The sequence below is a fragment of the Amia ocellicauda genome, chromosome 3 (genome assembly GCF_036373705.1).
Source record: "Amia ocellicauda isolate fAmiCal2 chromosome 3, fAmiCal2.hap1, whole genome shotgun sequence".
Classification (NCBI taxonomy): domain Eukaryota; kingdom Metazoa; phylum Chordata; class Actinopteri; order Amiiformes; family Amiidae; genus Amia; species Amia ocellicauda.
Window position 1 is genome coordinate 47,331,076 of NC_089852.1, and position 27,487 is coordinate 47,358,562.

At 39.6% G+C, this 27,487-nt stretch overlaps 1 protein-coding gene across 1 annotated transcript in view; it reads left to right on the top strand.

Annotated features, from left to right (window-relative positions):
* The window catches only part of nbeaa (neurobeachin a), a 320,946-nt gene that overhangs the window by 82,459 nt on the left and 211,000 nt on the right, over window positions 1-27,487 (top strand). The window contains exons 2-8 of the mRNA XM_066699758.1: window positions 3,905-4,136; window positions 7,459-7,559; window positions 7,901-7,996; window positions 8,561-8,682; window positions 12,743-12,869; window positions 16,918-17,037; window positions 18,099-18,245. Of these exons, the coding sequence (XP_066555855.1) occupies window positions 3,905-4,136; window positions 7,459-7,559; window positions 7,901-7,996; window positions 8,561-8,682; window positions 12,743-12,869; window positions 16,918-17,037; window positions 18,099-18,245 (945 nt within the window). The remainder of the gene's footprint in view (window positions 1-3,904; window positions 4,137-7,458; window positions 7,560-7,900; window positions 7,997-8,560; window positions 8,683-12,742; window positions 12,870-16,917; window positions 17,038-18,098; window positions 18,246-27,487) is intronic.

Below are 27,487 nucleotides of genomic sequence, written 5' to 3' on the forward strand. Positions count from 1 at the left end.
ATATGCAAATTTCATGGCAGGTCCACTGTAGGTACAGTACATCTCACTTGTCTTTTACCACGAGGGAAAAATGACCAAGTGCTCATAAGCGTTCATATGAACCGTCAGATTGAAGGAGAAGCTGGTATAAATCTCAGCTTTATTGGGTTTTATCTCGACTGTTGACACTGGGGTTTCTAGAGTTATTTATTTTTTGTTAGCAACATTTTTCCTGTTACTTAATTTCTTAGATTTATGTCTTTTATATACCCTCTGAGTCTCCTTATACCTGCTTCGCAAGTCTCGGTGGCCACTTCTTTGTGTTGGGTTGCCACTGACTGACTGTTTAATTGGGGGGGGAAAGCAGCTGAGGGGGGCCAGTTTGTGCGACTACAACTTAACCCTTTAATGCATTACTGCATTACAATTCTAATCAATATTATATTTATAAAATAGAGAAAAAAGGATTCTCAAGAGAGCAGAAAATCTCTCATGCCCAGGGGCCACAGCAAATCCTTTGTTTGTGCTGTGTGGCTCAGATATCTATGGTCTGACTGACTGTACATACTGTGAATGCCAAAGATCAGTTTTGTGTAGTGGGGGCGTAGTTATACACTCACATGTTTTACCTGTAACACCTGCACTTATTTCTACCAACTGCAAATACAGTCGAGGCTTAATTTAACATGGATTATTTCTGATGCAAGTACTTTTGTCTATGGGATGACACAAGCTTGGATTACTTATTAATTTACAATACAGATTTATTAAAGCAATAAAGAGTTTAACAATGCTCTTAAAAAAAAATACAAAGTTGGTGTTACTGTTTGAGTATTAAATATCCATTTATATTGAGTTCTTATTCAAGTAAGTTTGTATACATACATATATAAAATGGTTCATTAGGAATACAGAAACATCTTGAATTGCATTATTAAGCTAAAGTTGATGAGGCTGAAAAAGAACTGTAGAATTATGCAAGGCGAGTGTAATGATTTAAACTAATGCGAGTCATATGTGATAAATGAATGTGGGAATGATCACTGTTAATGGTGTCTGATCAATTATTGATCATCAGTGTTATTTATGATTTTATTTTTGTATGCATGCATTTATTTATTCTTATTATAAACTATTAACAATGTATGGTGATTCACAACAACAGTAGTAATGATATGAATATTATGAATGCTGCTTATGCTGGAGCCTAATCTGTTCTTGAGTGTAGTGTGTTGACGGGCACGGTGTGAACTTGCCTTAAGGTTTGGGAGACCGTGTGACGGGCTGTATATTTCACAGGAAGCAAGTTATGATTCGACTTGACATGGGCTGCTTCTTGGGTCAGATAACAGGCCAGCAAGATTATTGAAAGTTTAACGCAGTGATTTAAAACTGAGGAGGTGCATGGCTTAAACTGGGTCAAGATTGTGTAGGATATGTTGTTAAAAACAAAACAAACAAAAAACTAATTGAAATCTATTTTTTGCTTGTTTCGTTTTGTTTTTGAGAGGAGAGAATAAAAGGCAGTCCAGAAAGAACTTCACAACGTGGTCCTGTCATTTGATATATTTTCTGAGCCACTTAGATTATGTTCTCGGTTTGTAATTGAAACCCTTTTGCAGATCTTCGGGTAATATTGTTGGTGCAGCCTGGCAGCTTATCATAAGTTCATTAAATAGGTTATCGATCCAGGATGAAATAATAATAATCTGTAGCCTGTGTTAGCCCGTGTACATGGAGGATGCTTATAATTGTTTCTAACAAAGCTGGGATGTAGTGTTGAGTCTGAGTCCTGCACTGATTGGGAAGCAGACCGCATCCTTACTTTGCATTCTCATTAGCAAAGGCTATATTTGGAAACACCTTGTTAACAGACTTAGATATGTGACAGTATGCTCAGTACTATGCTTACGCACTCTTCAGAGAGTCTGTCTCGTTGTCCTCGGCGGTTTAACCGTTTGATGTGGAGAGAGTCTTGTATCGGGAGCTGTACCTCAGTGTTTCTTTATCCTTTAAATAACGAGACATTGGGAATGGACAATCAAGCCGGTCCTTGAAATTAGACATAGCTATTTGTGCAGATGTCAGGCGCAGCTCACACGAGTTTCCTGACAACAAATGGGGAGAGACGACCACCTGTGGCTTTGAGGACATTGCTCTTTCCTGTCAGAAGTAATTCCCTCTGCTCTTGAAGTGGAAAACACAATTCGTATTTTGATTTCATTACACTGGCAGATTGACTATTCTCTCTGTATCACTACAGCTCAAGACCGCTGAGGATGGATAGTACCCTTGGTGGACCACTTCCAGAATAGACAAACTGTTCTCAGATAGCAAATTCAGAAGTAACAGTCTTGTCCCCTTGGTGACCAGGACATAGTGATTGAAATCGAATCTTTGAAAACATAGGGCTGCAAATAGTGAAGGGAATGGATTTTTTAACAATAGTTATTTCAAACCCTTTTCAGACCGAAAGCAAGGACACTTTTTCTTCATAGATTTATTTGAGCATGAATGCCTGCTCATAGCTCTGGCTTCCTTGCGACCCTCACCAGGATAAGCGGTTTTGAAAATGGATGGATGGATGGATGGCCTGTTCATAAACCCCCCAAAAATACCTTTCTTTGCTATTGTTCCATATGACAAGAAAATGAAAAAAATAAATGAAAAGACTACTATATTAGTATTATTTATTTTATATATGTCGCCTAGTCAAAAAATAATATATATGCAGATGGTTATGTCTTATTTTTCTTCATAATATAGCCTGTAGTGACAGTACACAGAAACAGAGTAATGCACTGTAGACTATAGCTTTAGTTGGCTAGTTGAATTACACACACTTGGTCTAGTCGTGACCTGGGGCCATTCTGAATGACTGCTCTAATTCCAGACCAGAGATCTGAACTCGGCCAACTCTAAACTTCACTCTCGCTGTGCTATCGCCCAGGGTGTCCGATTGATTCTATGGAAAAGCAGTTCCATTAAAGAACAAACTGACATGCACGCTATCTCGGAAATTTAATCCTGACTTCATTTCTTAAGTATTTTATTTATTTATTTATTTTATTTATTTGTGTTCCTCTTTAAATTGTTTCACTCGTATTTTTGTCTTTCTTGTCTGAGCTCAGCCAGAGCAATTGATTCCAAAAGTCCTCCCCTTTCTCCGCTGCATCGTAAAGAATATGACGGCTATAAATAGAGATGTTCTTGTGACAGCTGCTGCTGGACCTGTCAGCTGTTACAGCACCTACAATATTTTCATACTTCATGGATGCTGTTTGTCATGCAGTTTAAAGGACTAGCACAATGTAGTTAAGAGGCAGATAGTCTTGTTCTGATAGATTGGGAATGTAAAGCTTATTTGAAGTGAATATAATCACACACATGCAAATCAAACAAGGAATGTGCAGCTATTGTTTGACTAACGGTGGCTTGCTGTTGTCAGTCATGTTGCTGCTACTACAAAGTGGTGAGCCCTAATATCTAGAAACACGCTAGTTATGTAAAGATCAGAGAAGGGCTCTTCGTATATTTGGTTGGGTTTGGAGATTTAAATTTTCATTCATTGGCCTGTACCATATTCAGACGTCTTGACCTGCCAGTATCTGGCAAATCACAAATTGCAAATTACGCACCATGTCACTAAATGTGATTGGGTACAGGCTTGTGTTTACTGATTCGTGGGTGAGTCAAAGTTTTGATTTGGTCTAATTACAATATAGGAAAAAATGTGGAATGTGAGACTGTGGATGTTGCAAAGTTTGGTCTGGGTTCAGAGCCAAAGACATGTGGTAACTGGAAATGTGTTTTTTTTTTCTCCTCCTTGGCAATGATGTCTTTCCTGTTGTGTTGTGGTGTGAGTAGTACCACCTAAATAACTCAAGATTTCGTATCCCTTTTCTTTCTCTCTCTCTGTCGGTAGCTGGTGGGCGGGGAGTTCGACCTGGAGATGAACTTCATCATCCAGGACGCAGAGAGCATCGCCTGCATGGTGGAGCTGCTGGAGCACTGTGACGTGACGTGCCAGGCGGAGATCTGGAGCATGTTCACCGCAATCCTGAGGAAGAGCGTGCGCAACCTGCAGACCAGCACTGAGGTGGGCCTGATCGAGCAGGTGCTGCTGAAGATGAGCGCCGTGGACGACATGATCGCAGGTACTCCTTCAGCTCTTGTTAGCATTGCGTTATAGGAACATACAGTGAGGGGAAAAAAGTATTTGATCCCCTGCTGATTTTGTACGTTTGCACACTGACAAAGAAATGATCAGTCTATAATTTTAATGGTAGGTGTATTTTAACAGTGAGAGACAGAATAACAACAACAAAATCCAGACAAACGCATTTCAAAAAAGTTATAAATTGATTTGCATGTTAATGAGTGAAATAAGTATTTGATCCCCTGTCAATCAGCAAGATTTCTGGCTCCCAGGTGACTTTTATACAGGTAATGAGCTGAGATTAGGAGCACTCTTTTAAAGGGAGTGCTCCTAATCTCAGCTCTTTACATGTACAAAAGACACCTGTCCACAGAAGCAATCAATCAATCAAATTCCAAACTCTCCACCATGGCCAAGACCAAAGAGCTGTCCAAGGTTGTCAGGGACAAGATTGTAGACCTACACAAGGCTGGAATGGGCTACAAGACCATCGCCAAGCAGCTTGGTGAGAAGGTGACAACAGTTGGTGCGATTATTCGCAAATGGAAGAAACACAAAATAACTGTCAGTCTCCCTCGGTCTGGGGCTCCATGCAAGATCTCACCTCGTGGAGTTTCAATGATCATGAGAACGGTGAGGAATCAGCCCAGAACTACACGGGAGGATCTTGTTAATGATCTCAAGGCAGCTGGGACCATAGTCACCAAGAAAACAATTGGTAACACACTACGCCGTGAAGGACTGAAATCCTGCAGCGCCCGCAAGGTACCCCTGCTCAAGAAAGCACATGTACAGGCCTGTCTGAAGTTTGACAATGAACATCTGAATGAAAGTGTTGTGGTCAGATGAGACCAAAATTGAGCTCTTTGGCATCAACTCAACTCACCGTGTTTGGAGGAGGAGGAATGCTGCCTATGACCCAGAACACCATCCCCACCATCAAACATGGAGGTGGAAACATTATGCTTTGGGGCTGTTTTTCTGCTAAGGGGACAGGACAACTGCACCGCATCAAAGGGACGATGGACGGGGCCATGTACCATCAAATCTTGGGTGAGAACCTCCTTCCCTCAGCCAGGGCATTGAAAATGGGTCGTGGATGGGTATTCCAGCATGACAATGACCCAAAACACACAGCCAAGGCAACAAAGGAGTGGCTCAAGAAGAAGCACATTAAGGTCCTGGAGTGGCCTAGCCAGTCTCCAGACCTTAATCCCATAGAAAATCTGTGGAGGGAGCTGAAGGTTCGAGTTGCCAAACGTCAGCCTCGAAACCTTAATGACTTGGAGAGGATCTGCAAAGAGGAGTGGGACAAAATCCCTCCTGAGATGTGTGCAAACCTGGTGGCCAACTACAAGAAACGTCTGACCTCTGTGATTGCCAACAAGGGTTTTGCCACCAAGTACTAAGTCGAAGGGGTCAAATACTTATTTCCCTCATTAACATGCAAATCAATTTATAACTTTTTTGAAATGCGTTTTTCTGGATTTTGTTGTTGTTATTCTGTCTCTCACTGTTAAAATACACCTACCATTAAAATTATAGACTGATAATTTCTTTGTCATTGGGCAAACGTACAAAATCAGCAGGGGATCAAATACTTTTTTCCCCCACTGTAAATTAATACAAACATGAACAACAACACTATCACACAATCCTTCTTGAATTCCTACAGCAGTTGGACACAGTCAGGATAGTACTGTGGACACAATAAAGAGTGGTTTACATTCAGTGGTCTCTGCTCATTTTAAAACTATCTCCGTAACCTACAAGACTGCAATGGCAAAATTCTGCCCAAAATTCTGTATATTCTGTTCCCAGTCATTTAGCCAGGCCTGTATCAATGCAAAAGGTCCTCATCGACATTCATGCTTCATACCATAATTAGTTTTCCGTAATCCCAGTTGTATCTGTACCCTTAAGGCTTCTCCATACCGTGTACAACCTGAAATCGATCATCTTCACACAATAGCGGAAGCACAGAAAGAGAACGCTGGCCTAGTTTTGTTGCAGAAAACAGTTTTCTTCGGCAATGAAAAGCCTATGAAATGAGCAGTAGTGCAGTAGTATGAAATACTCTACAAGAAGGCAAGATAGTTCATTCATCGTGGAAGACTTCAGATGTTTTTTTTTTACTGGTTTGAGATATGATTGTATAAAGTAGAGTTTTTCTAGGTTGGATCTTGGAGATTAGGATTTTCTATGATTATGTGTGAGGAGATCGGTGTTGTTTTCCAGTGAGAAATGTTACTCTGTCAGCAAACTGGCTCTAAAAAAGGAGTTGAATTACTTTTTGTGCCAGAATTAAACAACAATAACAACAAATAAACAAACTAGGTGGAAATGTCTTGGCCATGATGCCTTTAAATTGTGTCTGTAACCAGTATTAGATTCATCCTTAGCTATATGAAATTGTTCAGGCTTATAAGACTGGAGGAAAGATAAAATAATGAAAGAAAATCTCATTAGTCAAGGTGTGTTTCATAATGCTCCTGAAAAATAACACTTAGATAATATTGCAGCTTTCACTTCAGTTTAGAAACAGATTTGTTAATTTTTTTTCTCTGAGTGATACACTTATCTGCTGTTATGCAGCGTTTCTCTCTGTCCTCCTTTACGGTTACATTTCTTCCTAATGTCCCTCTCAGGAATGCTGGTTCAATTGCTCGTGCACTCGGCCCATTGCAGATGTCTCGGGCAATACGTTTTCATAATTCATTTTGATGAGCCTTAAAATTAAAATGTTAATATATATTATTTAATGAGCATTTGTTCATCAGTCAGTCCAGCGATTGATCAATCAATAAATGAAAGCATGAGATTTGTACAGCTTACTTGAAAATATCCTCAGTGAAAAAATTACTTGTTTCCAGCATCCTTGTTATTTTTAGAATTTTTGAACAAAGTTAATTTAAATTTGGTTTCAGATCATTGAAATGTATTTATTAATTTTGATTTCTCTCGAATGGCTCGTAAGATAAATGCCGTGCAATTTGAAGGGCTAGATTTGCAGGGAAACTCAAAAAGCTGTATTCTGGATTTGGATCGCTTACCTCAAGGCCAGTCTGACTCCCCCAGCAGCCCTCTCAGTATCCACTTGATTTCCGTCTCTTTCTGTAGGTGTTGGGCTCTATACATGTGTGCTGGACTATCCCCAATATACCACAAAAACCCAATTAAGACACTTCGCTTGAAGCTGTGCACTAACCAGACGTGAGCAGCTGCATAGCCTTGGGGAAAAGGCAACAGAAGCAGACAGCCAGACGTTGTTTATATTCTTTTCTTTTTTCTTTTTTTGATTCCCCGTTTCTGTCTTTCAGATCTCCTGGTGGATATGCTGGGAGTTCTCGCCAGCTACAGCATTACTGTCAAAGAGCTGAAGCTGCTGTTCAGCATGCTGCGTGGAGAGAGCGCGGTCTGGGTAAGCAGTGCTTTAAGTAAAAGGCAGGACCAAGTGTCAGCGCAGTTCGATGCATTAGTGCCTCATTGAAGCATCATTCCCAGAGACAAACGATCTCCAGAGGGCCATAAAGAGGAGTTTGTTTGGGGGGTTGCCTGATAATTGATTGGCTGCAGGAGGTGCAGGAGGTAATTGACAGGGTATTGATTTAGCTGCGGTAGTGAGGAGGTTTTCTCGTTGGTTTTCGTGTCTTGACCGACTGACTAGCGCCGCCTTTCTAATCCTCTTCTTCTTCTTCCTCTTCATCTTCTCCTTTTTAATCTGTTGCCTCTTCTCCCCCCCCCCTCCCATCCGCCCTGCAGCCCAGGCACGCTGTCAAGCTGCTGTCGGTATTGAATCAGATGCCACAGAGACACGGCCCCGACACCTTTTTCAACTTTCCTGGACGCAGTGCTGCAGTAAGTACTGTCCTTTGCTTTTAAATCCAGCTAATCAAAATGCATTTTGCTGCGTTTGTATTTTTATTCAAATATACAGAAGTATAAAAATTTGACTAGATCCACAGCGAATTAACTGATTTACTTAAGGTCTGATAACACTTCACAGGTTTGTACTTCTATCAGGAAGTATTTTACCTCCACCACACATTAATGATAGTTATCCACATGGTATTAAAAACAGTAAAAGTACAGTCCCTGAATTGCACTATTATAATTTCTACATTGTCCCCAGATGACCTAAAGATACACACATTTGTTACTCAAGGCAGCACAACAAAGGGGTGACACATGCTTCCTGTACATACAAGATTAATCACCTGCATTGATTGCTTTAGTCCAGATTGTCTAAATCCAAAAAGACATTTAAAGCCACTCAATTCCAGGTTGTTATTACAACCAAACCCATGGCTTTTTAATTGATAGCATTTTGCATCAACGATAGCATCAATTTTGCATTTACCATTCCATCTGGAGTGATTGATTGCCTCACTCTCCTAATGTTTGTCTCTTTGTTTCCTGCAGGCCATTGCGTTACCTCCTATTGCTAAGTGGCCTTACCAAAATGGTTTTACTCTCAACACCTGGTTCCGAATGGATCCTCTGAATAATATCAACGTAGACAAGGATAAACCATATCTTTATTGGTGAGTACAGATGTTGCATATGATATACCAGCAGCTGGAATATAGTAGTAGCCTGTCTCATATGAAAACTATAATCTGCCTGTATGCATAGAGAGAAAGGAGTAGCTTTTTGTAACTTAAAAAAAAACCATCAACAGTAATCATTGTCATTCCTCTCGAGGAGTCATCCATTAACTTCTGTCTTTGGTGTCTTCATATAATTAGTTCCTGTGAACTTGACTTCACCTTTCTATCATCTCGAAAGTCTTCCTCTTGGCTGTTTATTTATCTTCCTTGTCTCTTGGGATGCCAAGCCATGCCTCCTTGTCCCAGCCACAATCTGCTCTTGTTTGCGCACTTTACTACCCGTTTATCCATTATTAAAAATATCAAATGTAGCAAATAATCAGGGGACCTGCAGGATACAGAGGTGTTTATGAAATTATTCCACACAGTAAAGCATCAGATCAAGCTGAACCTTGATGCAAATCCTTATTAAATCCGACCTTTAATTTAATTAGATATCACTGTGTGTCCTGTTTTTTTTTTTTTTTTTTTTTTGCACTGCTATTGGTTAAAGCTAATGACAATTAAATAGAAAGGTGAATGAGGGTACAATTTACCACCCTGTTATTGGTAGGGGGTGCTTTTGACATCATTAGTTCTAGAAGACCACAGGTGTTCTCAAATAAGGGTTTCCGAAAGTTCGAAATGTAGGCTGATCTTGAAATACTTCTCTCTCCAGAGCAGAAGTTTCTCTGAACTTGTCGCTAATTTAACGTGCTAATCTAGCACAACTCCATGTGTATTAAAGAGTAGCTAATACATACAGTGAAAAACAGAAAATAGCAGGATTTTAGCAAATTTTCCACTGAACCGGAAAACTGTGAAAGTATCCTGTTGTTTTTATCTTGCAAACCTGCAGATTGGTTTTTCTTTACCCTAAAGCTCTTTGATTTGTTCATGAACGATCGCGTGTTGCTTCATTAGCAATGGCTGTGCAGTAAATTAGAGAGAATTAGTCCCTCGGAGTGGAACGTGGAAAAAAATATATTGAGGTCAAAATTTGCCACTTTTCTATGGTTGCTTGTGTGTAGGCAGCTATTACTTACAATCACAGATGCAGTTGAAGTACTGAATACTATCTTGGATGCTGTGCTTACCGTAATGCAATTGCATTATTTCACTTTCGAATGGCTTGCTAACACATTTCAAGCTCAGCTAAAAACATGCTGAAAGAAACGGACAATGCTGTTTACTGTGATATGTTTGACCTTGCTTAAGTATTGTTTACCCTCTTAAGAGGATTATTTTTAGTGGCTGTATTTCATTATTAGAGGTTTTAAGGCTTAAACTGTGGCTTATTCAGTGATTTAAATAATTAAGTTTGTTAAAGGATTTCTTTTTTGCTGAACACGATTGCTTAACAGGTTGAACAAAAGATGAAAAAATTGCAGTATTTGATTAAATGAATGGGCATTTAAACAATAAGACGGGTAATGTGATTAAAACCGCATGGAAATTGCAGTGGGGGCTCAACGTGGTAACCAGCGTTAACTCACTTTTTAATATCTTTTGAACAAAATTAAAGTCTTATGTCTAGGCTTGTGGGTAATTAGTCTTCAAATCAATAGCCTCGCAGCTGAGTATTTATCGTCTGCCCTCCCAATGTGCACGGATAAGGGTCTTAGGAGAATAGTAAAAAAATAAAATAAAAAAATAGCATCAGAGAAACGGTGAACCAAATGAATTACATTATCCTGAGGGGACTCTCACATTACATCATTTATTGACTGTGCATAGTTTGGAGTAACTGTAATTTACTTCCAAATTGAAAGCTCTTGCATTTCCTAAAGTTTCATGCTAAGGACTGAAAATGGACCCTAATCATTGCTTCTCTCAGTCTCTCTCTGTGAGCGTGAGTGTGTGCATGTTGAGAAAAGGCTAAAGAGCCCTGCCGTATTTATCTTTGAGATATATTATTATTATTATTTATTTCTTGGCAGACGCCCTTATCCAGGGCGACTTACAAAACATAAGCGCAATACAAAGTGCAAAAAAAAAAAATACAGTTCAGTACAATGCATCAAACATTACCAATTCAGATTTACATAATACAAAGCAATTCAAAGCATAATACATTGTACAAATTCCAATTTACACAAGTGAATACAATAAATTAGGTCTTACATAGGGATAATAGAACTGGACATGGGCACAAAATGAAGCAGAGAAACACATCTGGTAGTTTGGCCAGATGTGCCTTTCAAGGTCTCATACACTCTTTGTATGGTATGTGTTTCCACTGTTTTTTTTGTGCACATTTAAATATGACGGTACATTTTACGAGGAAAAAGAGCATGCCAAAATGCCCTTTATTTACATACACAAGAGTACCATGCAGGGGCCTTTTCAGATTTTGTTTGTAATCCGTTTGGGGTTCCAATAAGTACTTGTAGCGTGCAGTTTGTTGATTGAAAAGTGAGAGGCTGTCAGCTCTGAATTGACCGCGGCTTCCTTTATGTATGTGGGACAGGCTCTGTCGGTCATGTAAATATGGAATCTAATCATTCCCTGGCAGGTCCCCTGATATCAAAGCGAGCTGGCTGATTTCATGCCTCTGTGCTTGGCAACTTCACATCATTTCCTTGCTCTAGTCCTCGGCCCGCAGCGCTGCTCTGGTCAGAAATACGGCAGCAGAACCAGATTAAGGAAAGGAGAAAAAAAGAAAGCGGTTGTTTATAAACCATAGAAATTAGATGTAGCGCCTATTTGGTTCAGTAGATCCCTCCTACCCGGGGAGGGCGTACTGCTGAATTGGAAAACGACTGTGTCCTCCCAGGCGATCAGGCCCGACGCAAGGAAGCCGTCGTCATTTATCAGGGAGGCTGAGAGGGATGTGCCAGCGATAGCGGTGGAGAAGAAACGAGCACTGGTTGAGAAAAGGGGAAGCATAATGTGATGAAGAAATGATTTACTACCGCCTCATGCCTGACACGAATTACAAGTCTGTTAGGTTTTCTAAAAAAGGAACGTATGTGCCGACCGTTTGTCACTTGCGCTGCTACAGCAGGACACAGACGCTTGCCAAGAGTTTGGGCTCATGTGAAAGCTGTAGTACGGTGGTGTATGCTTGACTCTGCATTTGTAAAAAAGTGTCTTTGGATAATGGGATCATTTATGTAACCAGCCTTTTTTTATAGTTGTATTAAATTTCTCTATTTTTTAAAAATCATCGTATATCTAACGGAAAATGTAATACATACTACAGTGAATGGCTTAATGGGTTAAACCAAAGTTTGTAGAAGCTTCAATATTTTTTAGACCCATGTGTTATACTCGACTTCCCCTGCCATTCTTTCCTCCAATTAGTTAGGAGTTATTTTAGTTTTTTGGGGTGAATTGGTAATCTGGGAACTGATAATAGTAGTTTTGTCAACTCTTTTTCTTCTCCAAATATACTCTCATCATATTTGGTCAAATCCTTTCTCTGATAATGATTATTTTCTATTTACTGCATACTATCTTGATTTTTATGAAAAAAAAAAAAAAACTCAGATGGGGACAATGATAGACTATCTTACTGTTGTATGTTTAACATTAGGTAGATGTCTTACATTTTCATTTAGAAGTAGTTTGATACAAGAAACATTGACCAATGTCAGTGTAGTGGATGTCAGTACTTAATTGCTATTAGTATCTCTTATGCTGTCACTTTATACTACATAGACACTTTGGGCTATCTTTTTTCCACCCCTAAACTTGATCAAATGCATTAAACATCTTGAAACATCTTTTATTACATTTTACATTACTCATGTATGCAATGGTTACAAAGCAAACATTGTTCTAGTTTTATTACAAATGTTAATAAAAGCTTTTGGAAACAAGGCATATAAAATATTGTTTGTATTTCCTTTTCTCATTATTTGGTTTTCATATATATTCATTATTATAGTATGTATAATAAAAGTAATAGTCTTGTTCTATGAGCATTTTGTGCTATGTTTTAATTCTTAACTAAGTAATACATGTTTGCTTTGATTTTAGTTGTTCATTATTCCTTTTTGATGTTTTTCAGCTTTCGCACTAGCAAAGGGATCGGGTACTCAGCACATTTTGTTGGCAACTGTTTGATAGTGACTTCACTGAAGTCAAAAGGCAAAGGTTTCCAGCACTGCGTGAAATACGATTTTCAGCCACGAAAGGTACGTGCCTCATTTTGGTAAAGTCCAGCACTGTGTTTAATAGCAACATGAAACAGGCTATAAATGTGGTTAGCACACCATTGCATTCAAAGCCTGAGCTGTCAATGCAGATTTCACTATCCATTTACTTTATTTTTTTGCTTTGGTTCTGGTTAAATGAATCTGAACTAAAGGTTTTGATTAGATTGATTAGATCTGCTTAAAACCATTAGTGCAGTGATTCTAGAGTGGGCAGGACAGTATTGACATATATTCACAAACATGCTCAGAATGTGTAAGCGTACCCTATATTTGCCTTGTATACCAATAATTAAGGTTTAACAATTTGTATACTATTTATACATTTTCTCTTGGGCCAAGGCAGAGGACTGACCAGGAGCTCACTGGGAGAGCTAGTATATTCCTGAACCAGCAGCCTCTGGGCTCATCGGCCCATTAACCTTATTGCATGTTCTATAGATTAGTTAGATTTCATACACTGCATACGCAATTAATACATAAATAAATTAACCAACGGGCAAAGAAGTCTTATTTGTGATGGACCTGTTTCAGATTTTAGGCAAATCAGACAAAAGGAGCTGATTGCAGATCAGATGTGTTATTCGGGTGCCATTCTCTGATTGCGTTGACACAGATCCTGTGGAATTATGCAGTGCCGTGACATCAAGGAAAATTGGTGGCTGGTCTCTGTATTGCAGATTAGTTCTATAAGGCATCTTTTATGTGAATGACAAACATCTGGGCAATCCTTACTTTTGCCTTTATATGTGTATAAAACACTTGACCTTGTGTTGTATCAGACCGTTACATCAATAATCCAGTTATAACATAACTAACACTTATAGCTCATTCAGCTTGAATTAGGAAAAAAGGTTGATCAGTTCTCCTCCTAAGCCACGGCAAAGTGTTTTCCTAAATAAGCCATTATGTCTTCTGTGACACCTTATGCATTATTATGTGCCTAAACTTGAAGGTCATTAGTAATAATCCAAGATTCATGCTTGAATGGATTTCATAATCTTCTTTGAAAGGGAACAGCTGCAGACTAGCTCTCTCCCACAGAATGTGCAATGATTTGAAGTATCATTCGGTGGTGGTTGTGTGAGCTGTCTGCTGTATTGCCATGTATCTTGCCACCTGCTATGTTATTACTTATCGGATCAAATGTAATCGTTGGTTGTCTTGTTTTAGCTTGGTTTGAGGGGGACGAAAATAAATAAATATAAAAAGCCCCACTTGAGATTCCTGCCAAACCAAATGTTCCTAATGCTGCCAGTTACAGGTAGCACATTGCAAGAAGTGTAAAAGTGTTACTGCAGTTGGCAAGGCCTCGGCGATGCTCCTGGCACAATGACATACCTTCTAGAACATAATTTGGCATTGAATATCTGAGTATCATACCTGTGCCGAAGAGTCTCTATAGGGGTGACTATCTCAAGGCACGCGTCTGTTTAACTGCGGTTGAAGCAGCTGTTAGAACCCGGCAGTGGACTTCAGCACACGGCCATCTTCTCAAGAAAAGTGCACTGGTGAAGTGTGCTAACAATCAATTTGAACCCGAAATAAGAAGCAGACATCACCAAATGGGAATCGTGGTTGAAACTACTGAACATGGTAGTATAGGGAGGAGTTTTGCAGTACAGCTGTTTGCTTGTGCTAGTTCAACACTATTAACATGCAGAGCCGCTGTTCAACTGGGCCAAATATTGGTAAACCTCTTCAACAGTGTCTCTGCAGACAGGAACTATAAGCACAACACTGGAGGACTGAACCGGGGGAAGAGAACAAAAGAATTTCTGGTTATCTCCCGCTCATTATGAATGCTTAATATGTATTATAAATCTTGGAAAGGGATTCTTTTTTAATAACATTGTCATTTTATTTTTTCAGTTTTATTGTTCCATGCCCTAGAGCTCTGTCTAACTTTGCATAATTACTGTGGTAAAAGAACGCTCCGTGTGGATTGCACAGAGCAATAATCACTGCATGCCAAACTTTGAAATCCTATGCATTTCTAGGGCTTCGCTTTTCTGTCTCCTGTTGATTTCACCTCCTGTCTATTAAGAGGGTTTTGGCTGTACCAGATGCCAGCCTAAAAGCTGTCACTTGCAGTACACTTCCTCAGGGATGTGCACTCTTGCATTTCTTGAACAGCACACCTCCGTATCAAGCTGGAGTTCCAGCCACAAGAGATTGCCTTCATATCTATCAAGCTCTGGATGTGCTCTATTGTTTGGCTGGAAGCAGGCCTAGGGGGACTGGCTTGGCCAAGGCCAGGATCTTATTCTGTATCTTCCTTTCCCCTGGCCGCATACTGCGGTCTTTGTGTGGTAGCTAAAAAACACTTTGTTATTCCGTCTTTTCCTCCGACTGATTCCCCAAAGCTCTTCTCTCCTCTCCCTCGGCTCCTGGCTGGGGTTTCATGCAGTCTTATCAGAGTGAAAACAGCTCCACCTGGTCGGGCCAGATAAACGGAGGTCGTGGAAACCTAGGCTGGGTTTCTTATGAACAGCCCCATTCTCCCGGATTTGAAGGCATGAGTTTTGGAAAGAAACGTTTCTCTAGCCCGAGGTCATGTTTTATTGTTCATTAAAAGCGTGCTATTTATTTATTTATGATGAAGAATGTGAATACAGACACCAGGAAAATAATGTTCTCGTTTTCTTTTCTAAATAAAGTCAGATGGAATTCCAAGACAAATAAATACAACTTTGCATGTTTATTTGATTTGGTTTGATGTGAGCACACAAACGATTGTTTACTTGATGATGATGATATTAGTGCTATATGTTAAGGATTCCCTATCTAACTCCAACTTCCCTAACTAGCCCCAATCTGCACATGAATGGTGTGACCAGAGTTTGAACCATTGATCTCTGGGCCACAAGACTTCTCCTCCAGCCCAGGAGGCAGCGATTACAGAATGAGCCACTGAATGAGCTTTTGATGGAAGGGACTTCTGCTCTGACATTTTCTTGCTCTAAATATTCCAGTGCAGTCCCTTCAAACATCCTGCCAACAGCCCGAAATCCATCGCTTTGTAGATGAGGGGGAGACGCAACCAAATCAGCTTTGCATGGCCTGCAGATAAGGCTGAGACGCTTATAGCCAGTGTACAAATCCACATTCAGGAATCGTAATAGCCGTTTCAAATCCAGCCTCCCCCTAGCCGCTGTGGCTGTTTCCACAGCTTTGCCCGGTCTCCAGACTACACCTGCCATGACCCCAGACGGGAGGGAAGATGGCGTTGCGTATTAAACTGATTTTACGACCACAGTGAGTAGATTTCCGCAGCACAGATTCGTGTCGGGAGACGTGGGATGCTGCCAAAGCTCGAACACTCCCTTCTTTTATAGAGTTTGTCCCAATTACCTGCCTGAATTCCCACGGGTGAGTGTAGTGTGCAGTTTTGCCCCGGTTCTTAATAGAGAAAGATGTGTCAATGGAGTTGGACTTGCTAAATGGTACCCAGCGATGTATTGATTTCTAGGAGGCCTTGAATGTCATTGACCCCAGCTGATATGACCGGATAAGAGGTGACCCCTCTTATAAAATAGCAGAAACTCAGGAAGAAAACAAGTTTTTCTCTCCAGATTTTTTTCTTTTTTCTTTTAACTGTAGCTGCTTTTTCTTGTCGAGTTAAAAATCGAGGGCAAGTGTCTTTAACCCCGCTCTCCAGTCCCAGGATCACACTGTATTGATGCTGAACTGTGATTTTTCATTATTGTTGTTGCTGTCAATATATTCATTATTCAGCTTAATCATGATCCACAATAATGATATCAAAATATTAGTACACTTTTGGCTCGTCTGAAAATATGTGCTTTTAAAAGTATTGCTGAATTCACACTGATGAAAGACTAAAAGGGTTTGATAGTGGTTCAAATCAAATGTTCAGGTTTTAATGCTATTATGGAGATGAAGAAATGTGGGAGCGAAGGTGCTTGAATAGAATATTTACTATACCATCCTTTGAATTGTATATTTATGACCAGTCTCTAGTGCTTTAACCTAATCAGATGTATTTGTGTTCTTGTTCCCCCCACAGTGGTACATGATCAGTATCGTTCACATCTACAACCGCTGGAGAAACAGTGAGATCCGGTGTTATGTAAACGGTCAGCTGGTATCCTACGGTGACATGGCCTGGCATGTGAACACCAACGATGTAAGTGTCCACTTTCACAAACCTGCGGGGGTTAATTGATGGTGAAATGGGAAAGAAAGAATGCCGCAGCTTTGAAAGAGTTTAAAAGCTCATTGCAGAATAAGTTTTATCAGAGAAGGCAAATGATCTAAGCAAATGTATCGGTTTGTACTGTGTTCCAAGCTTTTCATGCACCGTGACCTACAGTCTCTTTCCGTTTCAATATGTCATCTGCTGTGATGGGTTTTATAGATCTGAAGTTAAAAGCAAGTTACATCACCTCCCACCATTCCTTCTTTTGAACCCAACCTGCAAGTGGTGGAAGTTAATTTCTGTGGTTCTGAAAAGCTGTGTGGCTCTCTGATAGATTTCATATATAGAAAAAAAATGAAATGGTGGATAGCTGAATATTTTTAAAAAATGTACTCTCCACAAAATCAGTTTTTATCTGTTTATTATTAATTATTTCTGCCACCTTACCACAGTAACATTTATCACTTTTCAATGAGTGGAAAATTACATTTTTTGGACAGATTTCTTCTGGGAGTTCTGTTCTTTTCTTCATATTGGTGTTATAGGCATTTGTTCTTTATATATATTTGGAGAAAGTGCAAAAAAAAGTAGAGATTGTGCCCCTCCCCTTCTCCTAAATAGCTGCAACACTGCCTTCTCCATTTGAAAACTTGTCACTAACATTTCAAATCCCACATGAATCTAAATATGTCCAGGTGTCTTCCAAAAAACAAAAGGATAAAATCCTCATCTTCTGAGGGCTTGAACAAAGAAAAACATGTTAAATAGGTTGATAATGAATGCAAAGCTCATTGGGCTGTTTTGTCTGTAAGAATCCATTGTGTGTGTCCCATTTAAGTGGCCACCTTCCACGAGAGTTTTGCTATTGCTAGTTATGCTAAGGCTTTTAATTACTATTTTGCCTTATTGAGAGACTTTCATAAGATCTTGATTAATTGCCTGCTTTGCTTTGAAGTCTTTTTTTTTTCTCCCTAGATGGTGTTATAATTACCAGGCCTTTTTTTCTTTTTTTTTTTTTTTCCCCCCTCTTCTCTCTGTCCTTATTCCAGAGTTACGATAAATGCTTTCTGGGGTCTTCGGAGACGGCTGACGCTAACAGAGTGTTTTGTGGACAGCTAGGAGCCGTCTATGTGTTCAGCGAGGCACTCAATCCAGCACAGATATTTGCAATACATCAGCTGGGACCTGGCTACAAGGTATGGACTCGGCTACCTAAATTAAATCGCACATAAACAGTTTGAATTCCCTGTGTCTCTGTGAAACCAATGTCTTCTGTCCTGTTCTTCTGTTTTGAGACTGTTATGTTTGGTAGCCAGGTTAAATCTTGGCATAGTGACATTTTGGCAAAGAATAACAATTATGCCAAAACAAAACCAAACAGAAAAAACTGGAGGTATTTCTATTTTAAACTGATGACTGAGCTAAATATTTTGTTTATTAAGAGGTAAGAATAACTTGTATGCAGATGGCAGTATAAGTAGGTGAATTATGATAGAACAATCTTGGGTAACATTACTGACTGGTACAGTTGGGAAATGCGAATCATAGGTTGTCCAAGGTCAGCTAGCAAAGAAGAAATTAAAGGATTCATGAAATTCCTGTTCTGATAGTTTGCATAACCCATTTCCCATGGATTAGAACTCCACCGAGGGTTAAATGTCTGTCAAGATTACTAATTAAAATGGACATCTGTTTAAGTGCCATAATTTAATGTACTGCAGAAGGCCCTGACATTTGTTGGCAGACTGTTTCATGTCTTTTTCCTTTTTTTCCTTTTTTAATTAAAAATACCTAATGACTTGCTTTTTGAAAGGCTGCTGGTGAGGGTATGTGTTTAGAGTTGACTGTGGGACACGTAGATGTTTCCACAAAGTGTTGGTTTACTGCACCAAGCCACGTGCTGATGCTGCAAATCAATGTCTGTTAACCTTTTGCATCAGCTCTTAAATTGTTGTTACTGTTTTGGTAAACTGAACAAGTTGAGATTCAAAAGTACGTAATTCTAATAAATAATTAGAAAAGAAGGACTTCCATCATGTAAATACTCAACTCCAGAGGGCCCAGTAACTCCAAATAACTCAAACCTTGTTCCTTTAAATCCATGATGGAAAGACAGCATTACTGTATGGATTGGGCAGACCATAGCCATACTACAAAGTCATGACTTTGTGTCACCATTTCATTTATGGCCGCTTTGACTCATTTCTCAACCGGAGCTTACAGCTTTTCCAATCACGTTTTTGTAGCTGATGGTAATTGTAGTGACATTTGTTAGCTGTCTCCTGGAGGCCTGCAGGTGTGACAGAAGCACTTGTGAGCCACAAGTAAAGTGATAGGGCCACCCGAGCTTGCCTTTGAAATGTGATGTGTTGACTTTGAGGGACTGAACATCGTGGGTTGCTCTCTTTGCGATCCCAGACCCCGATGCGTAACGGATTTAATACCTCGTTTCCCCACTGTAACTACCCTGCAAAGAATTTGGAAATCTTGGGTTATTAAGGCTAGTGTCAGGGCCAGGGATATTACCTGGTAATGGACTTTAAACAGATTGGTATCCTATAAAAGCCCCACGAAGTTCACATCTGTTGCTGTCCGGATAATTGGCTGAATTCTTCATTTTATTAATTTTCTTTTTATAGTTCACACTGTTCACAAGGACTAAATAATTACTTAGTTATTATTTCATGTAATTGTTTTTTTATTAGTACATAGGGATAATGTATTTTTTTATGGTTTTTTTTTTTTTGGTTTCTTAGTCTTCTTGCCTCCCGTGCTCCATAAAGTCTTAAGATTTACTTTTGTAATGAATGGCAAACACCCAGATTGTTGCCAATATAACAAGGCTTATTGTGTGCGATGACTCTGCACCAGTGCTCTTCCTCCTCTGGGCGCTCGGCAGTGTACAAATCCCCTGGATCGAGTGTATTAATCCCCTGTGTGAGTTGTGAGGATCAAGGACTCTCAGGGGTTTCTGGTACGGCGATATGAGTCCAGAACCCTGCCCTGTATACTACACCGCCATCCCAAAGAGATCTGCAACCCCTGCTCTGATTATTTTTTTAGGCTCATACAGATTAATTGGCCTCTACTGTACAAGCTACTTGTTCAGTGCAAAAAATAAACCACAAAGGTCCAGTCAGTGTCTCCTTAGCTTAGATCTGCTTTTACCCATATTTAATAAACTCCTGCACGGGCAAACATGCGAAGGATTGGATTTATTTTCCTGGAAAAACATCGTAGCTCTGCAGATATTATGACCCAGGAGCACTTAGATGTGTTGGTCATACAGCGGAAAACTAAACATATGGCCTGGTTTGCCTTGACAAGATCAGTCTCTGACGCATTTGTATTCAGCCTGTCTCTCCCTGCCTCGTCCCAGGTACTGGCCTGATATTTGTCGTTTTCTATTAGTCAGCCTGTATTGGTCACTGTTTTGTTCTTGGCCTCTAATTGCTCCTCTTGGGGGAAAGCCGTCTCTGGTTACAGGGATGCAAGGCACTCAGTTTATTTCCTGCTTACTCTCACTGTCTTTAGAAGAAATGAAGAGTGAATTTGATGACAGCTAGGAATGGGTATCTTTATGTACTTATTCCTAACAATATTTTTATTTACAGTTTTTCACCCATGCTACCTGTCTTATTTACTGGGATGAGGCACACTGCATTCTTAGGTTTGCCTGTAAAATGCTCGACAGAATTTAGACTTCAGAGATTGAGAAGGCCAAACACTGATGGGGAAAACCACTTCAGATGTTTATCTCTCTTTTGGTCTTTGTTGTTATGTTGTCAAAGCCGACTCAATAGGCTCTGAACCTCCGATGATAGAGTTTAAGTATCTCATCATGATGTACTGATTGCTAAAAGGAGTGAAGGGTGTATTCCGGCTAGCAATTACCTGATTTTAATGAAGGGGTGTGCAGGGGGATTCCTCCGTTTTGTTAGGGTTTCCGAAGATGCAAGTCACGATACTGCTGGTGGGTTTGATTGGCTGAACTATTAAATATCCTGTTTTTCAAATCAGTGTTTTAATTTTCACTGTTTATATAATGTGCTGGTAACTTTCCTTTTGAGTGTTCACATGCTGACGAGTTTTTAAAGTTAGTAGGTTAATGTAATTATTTTGAAATTATTTAAATTAATTTATTTTGGCTCATACAGGGCCTGTGGGTATCTGCCTTTCTGCCTGTGTATTGAGAAGTCTGTAGCAGATAGACACTCGGTTCTCAAAATCTTTGATTTCCCTTGCCTTGACACTTTCAGGGGATGTGGTGAACGTGGTTACATTGATAACAAACCTTCCTGTGGTTTCTGAGAGTCGTCCACAAGGTCACAAAAGTGGTGATGTGGAATTGTACCAAACGGTTTGACACATCTACTCATTAGCTACATTGTTGATTATTCTGGAGCTAATATAATCTGTTCGACTTGCATATTAATGAGTATTTCATGCATATTCATGGAATCTTCCAATGATTCCCATATATGGACTTATCCTTTGTTTGCCTTCGAGGTCTCAGCCTATCAAGGACTTCACCTATTTTTCTCGGGACTCAGACCCTTTGCTTAATCCAAGGATCCTCCCTATCTCTGTCAGCTGTTTCTCTAGATTATTTTATTACCATTATATAATAAACATCCTATTGATTCACTGTGGTCCTGTGGATTGCTTACACATTACATTTCTTACAGGTCTTTTACTCGCTGTAGGCAGTCATTGAATTAGTGTCTGCTAAGCAAGGCAGTGAAGTACTCTGCCCAGGATTTTAGTCTGAGTACTAGAGTACTGAAGTACTGCTTTTTATGTGGAAAGGATGCTGAAACAATGCGAGTACTCCACCTCGGCTCCAGGCTTTCAGCATCTCTCAGGCTTCGCTTTGATACTCCATTAGTCCTTGTACCATTATGGCTTTTCAGCGGCACATAACAAAACCCATAATGATGGCGGGATAAAATACAGATAGATACCACATACAATATGCACACAAAATCACATTGTGAACCCTTGGCTTTAATTGCACTGTGCATTTCATGCCTTTTCAAAATCGAAATGGCTGCGAATGTGGTGGGCGTGTTGAAACGAGCAGGAATGTTCGTGGCCCAGCTTTTTGGAGGGCAAACAAATGGTCTAAAGGTTGAACTAAACGAGAAGTTTCTCCTTTTATGTTGTCAGTGGTGCTTGTAAAAAGCCCCTTTACTCGGTCCACAACTGGTAAGTACATTTTGCATGTAGACTCAGCAGATCAACTGTCCTTTAGAGGAGTATTATGTTATTATTGTTGGAATTGGACATTTTGGACGGTTATTGATTTTCGTTCTTTGGCGGCGTATCCCGGCGAACAACAAAGCCTTCTGTATTAACCTGCCTGCTTTTGAGAGGTGCATTTCAAGTTCATTTCTACCTCTGAGCTGACCCTGTGGCCGGGGTAGCAATGCAGGAAGGTAAGATTGGTTTCTGTTGAGAGTTTTTAGAAGATTATACTTCATTAATATTGACACACCGAGTGGGGGACGTGTGTTGGGACCTTTGGGTTTTATTTACCGTCTCTCCCTTTATCTGTCATGTTCTCTCTGTCACACTTTTAGTGCCGTTTCACCTGCGGAAGCAACAGTACACAGTGTTGGATTGCTTTTGTCATTACAGCCTCCTCGTTTGGAGTGTTCTGTCCCGAGTAAAGAGTAAATGTCATATAGTGGAGTTATGAAAGAAGCACCATAGGCCTAATGAGTATTGGTACAGCTTTTTAAATGACTTGTACTTTTCCATTGGTTGTTCACATCCTGATAATTCTTGCAAGGCTGCTTTTGGTGTGTCAGCTTGCATCCGTCCAGCGCTATGTCCTTGGGGTGGTGGTTTGTCTAGCTGCGCTCTCCTATATTGCATCAGGGAGTGGTATTTCTCGAGCAGATGAGTGTTGTCAGTCAGACAGCACCCTCAGGCGCACACCCCTGCACTCAATGGAAGCTGACATTTTACAATTGAGTGCACTGGACATATAACATATATGGTACATTTTGAAATCTTGTTGAGAAGTGAACAATGAAAATAAAGTAATGATACAGGCACATTCCTTAAGCAGTTGAAGCAAAATGTGAAGATGTATTAGACCATGTTCTTCTGCCTGATGTTTAAACAGTAGAATTGATTTAAAAAAATATGCAAAAAATAACCACTTTAAGGAATGTGGCAAATGACAATGAATTTGCTGTCCTTTGTTCATTTTTTAGTTGTTGTTTTATAGTATTTTATACATTAAGAAATTATAATTGTCTGTAAATTATCAGGTTTAAACTTTAGTCATCAGTAACTGCTGGTTTTAATTGAATGCAAACCCTTTTGTTGGCATATGCCTTTTTTAAATAAAAACAAAATAATCTCATACTTGACCGATTTCCTGATTAGTTGTTTGCTTTATACAGCTGTTCAACAAATAAATCAATCCAAAGCATTGCAGAAGTTAATTTGTCTTATTCAGATACCCTTCAATGTTCCAAATATTCTCAAATTGTATGGTGACAGAAAGTATACTTGAAACGATTAAACCCTATTTTATTTCAAAATATTTCCTGATTTTTCCTTCTCTTTTTATAAATAAATGACAACAACTTAAACAATTGCTTAATTTGCCACTATTGCATAACAAATGCATAGATAGGCTGGTGTGCTAATAGATAATCAGTTAGGTACACGCATGCAGGCATACTAGTAGATAATCAGTAACTAAGCATCTTGGGACTGATCAATGCACTACCTATTGAATTATTAATTTCATACCTCCCCCTTTAATTGAACAAATAATACATTCTAATGAAGATCAAAATGCAGATGCTTGCTCTGTGATTAGCCTAGGTCTCTGGGCTGATCTTGCATGCGGTTCAGCTCTCAACATATCATTCTTTCTCTGTTCAATTCGAATTTACAGACATTTGCGAACCTAGAGGTTTCTGCTACATAAGTTATGCGCTGATACAACATACTTATTAAAATGAGGATATGAAGCTTCTTCTTGGCCTTTATCAGAACGGACTCCATTGAGAACCACTGAGAAATTAGGTATAGTGTGAGTGGAATGTTTGTTTAGTTTCAAATGTTTTTCTTAATTTCCTTCCTATAATATACATGCACATACACATATGTAATTAGTATTACAAGTATTACTTTTATAGGGATTGATAAAACAAAGAAATGAACCAAAGTTTGAAGTTAAACGTATTCCTGTAATTATTAGGTTGACCTATGTACACACACATATATATACTCCAGAGGGAATGCCACAGCCAGCATGACTGATCAAGAACTTTCTGATCTCCTTGCTGCTGTAACAGCTATGCTGCCAGGAGGGGAGGCAACCATTAGGCCTAGGCCCTAAGCCCTGGACCCCCGGCGATTAATTTTCTCCTACATGCCATCCACAGGAGTTTTTGTTTTTCTCTGCTGTGTGCCTAAATGGTTTATTTATTTAAATGTTCATTAACTTTACTTTAGATCATGTGAACTGTTTAAAGGTCTATTTTTATTGTATTTATGCATTTTATTTTGCTGTACATTTACCAGTCTGTAAAGTGCTCTGTGGCTACCCTGCGAAGGGCGCTATACAAATAAAAATTGATGGACACATTGATTTGATCGATACATACAGTAACTCCATTTGGGATACTTTCCTACTTTATTATTGTTAATTTCCATTTCTAAGTGGTTTACCATGATTCGGATGTAAAAGATGAATGCGTAGATTTCATAAATCTTAAAGGTTATAAGCCAATAAAATGAGTGTTGCAATGTTTAAATGTAAAGATTAATTTAATTAGACCTACTTAGGCCCTGTTGAAGCATGATTAAAAATGTATGGTGCCCATTACAAATCATTCTGTCATTTCTTCCTCCAGTGACAAAGACCTATGGTGTATTAACTTCTAGTGGAGGAAGATATATACATGTATTTTAACTTGAGTAAGACCAGAGTCCTATTCAACAACTTTGTTAAAACGGCGAAAATGTAAGTAGGTCAACAGATAATTGAGTAAGTCAAAAGTTATGTCTACCTTGAAAAGCAAATCAACAAAGATGGAGATCTTTTGGAAGAACAGAGTGAAAATGGCATGGAGTACATTTGGAAGAAATAGCACACTTTTTAAAAGAAATAACCCATTTGCTTGAAGAAACAAGTGTTTGATCAATGCATACTACTGGTGCTCATTTATGGCTCTGACACCTGGTCACTTAATTAAAAAATGGTACAGAAACTACAAAAACCCCAATGAAACAGGATGGATAGATGCTTGGAAAAAAAAAAAAAGGAAAAACGAATGGATCAGAGAACAAGCAAAAGTACGAGACATACAGTAACTGAAAGAGAGAAAATGTTAAAATGCAATGGGACGGAGGCTGGACACATTGCATGAAGAACAGACCAAAAGTGGACAAAATAAGCTATAGAATGGATCTCAATTGATGAAAGCCCACGAAGAAGACCACCACATGAAAGATGGGCTGATTACACTTACACACACTCTAGCAGGTTGGGGGGCCCGTCACAAAAAGGGCTGTATGTAGGTGGGGTCTGGTCTTGAAACACACAGTAGGGAGGCAGGCAGAGGGTACAAAACAGGCTCACTGTTGTTTTATTGCTCCCCTCAATGGCAGGCACTGTGTCAAAACTAACAAAACCAAAACCCAGCTCAGTTTGAGCACTAACATAAACAGTCCCCAACTACAAACAAAACACTACTAACAATAATAACAGTAAATGCCCAGGTTAGCAGAGCCGAACACAGGGCAGACAGAAGTACAACAGGGGTAAGGCAGATTCCTAATGAAAGTCCGTAATCAAAGTTCGTTACCGGTGGGAGGTTGTCGGACAGTCCGGGGTTCAAGAGGGAGAATGGTCCTGGTCCTGGTCCTGGTCCAGGTCCTGGAAAATCGGGCGCCGTGCCGCGATACCCCCAGCCAAGAATGCACACCCTTGTCTGTTTCCTGGTTCCTTTTATAGAGGAAGTGGTTGGCAGGGCTATGGCCATCAGGAGCCCTGCTGGCTTCTGGGGTTTGGAGTCTTGGAGGAGAGGTTTTGTAGTCTCCTCCCCTGAAAGACCCGCCCTGACCCCAGCCTTGCCTCTCACACTACCACAAAATATATATATATATATATATATATACACACACAAATCAGCCCATCTTTCATGTGGTCTTCTTAAGCTGTGTGTTTGTGTGTGTATATATATCTGTGCCTGTTCTTCTGTTCTTTTTGAAATACTTCAGTGTTTGGAGTAGAGTAATGACATACCATGGCCAACCTATCACAGTAGAATGCTGCAGCTTGAGTCTTATTGAAAGCAATGTTTCAGGCTTTTATCCAGAATCACATCCTCAGAAAATGGAACCACCTAAACTGCTGTGGCCTCCAGCCCCCTAAAATCTGAATAACTCATTTTTTTCCCCCTGAATGAAGCTGACACAAGATCTGCAGAAATAGTCAAGAAAGCAACAATTTGTCTGATTTGTTGACACAAGGCTGGTTTAACTTAAGCTGATATGATATCTAGTTAGACTCGGTTTCCTATCAAGATCAAGAGTATAAAGGGAAGCTCCTGTAAGACAAGGGAACGTCAAATACGCGGTGGAGATTAGCAGGACAGATGGATCCCAACTTCCCAAGGTCAAAATAAAACATATTAAAAGAGTGTCTTGTTCGAACTGACGACCCACATAAGGTTAAACTCTGCAGCCGTAAAAGAGCATCCTTGTTAAAGCAAAACAAAATAGTCTTCGTTGATGACCAGTCTGTCAAAGAGTCTGAAAGAGGGTTTCTGCTTATCTAAAGCACCTTGCGAGAGGGAGAAATAGATCACTAAAGTGCATTTGTGAGAATCAAAATCTTCACAAGCCCAAAAACATGCAATGGTGAAGGTTTCATGGCACATTCAGCAATTCCAGCAGACTTTTGAACAGCCGGATACAGGTTTCCATTAATATTATACAAATTCAATGGCAAGTCTCACCTGATGAGGCTGGATCGGATTTCACACAAAGGGGGATGTTCATCAGTTTCTTACCTTGGGGGGCTCTTGATGGAATTGGCTAATAAGTACAAAAGATTACCTGTTCACATCAGTAGGATTTGTACTTAACTTATCATTCCACAAAATAATCGAACTGACAGCCTAAATAATTAAACTAATCATCCACAATTCTGTTAGAGGTAACCATGCATTTTAAAGTGAGATCCAAAGCAGAAGGGAATACTTTTATTAAACATTTCCACAGTGTTTGCCCACTTGAACAATTATTTGTTATGTCCTGTATGTGAGCACCCATTAAATAATAAAAGTACACTAACTTGCTGGATGGTGAGTGCAATGTTCTGCTTCATCATTGTAGACCTTCTAAGAGCTGCTTTTAGGAACAGGAACCAGTCAGGCATGCACTGGTACTTTCACACTAGGGC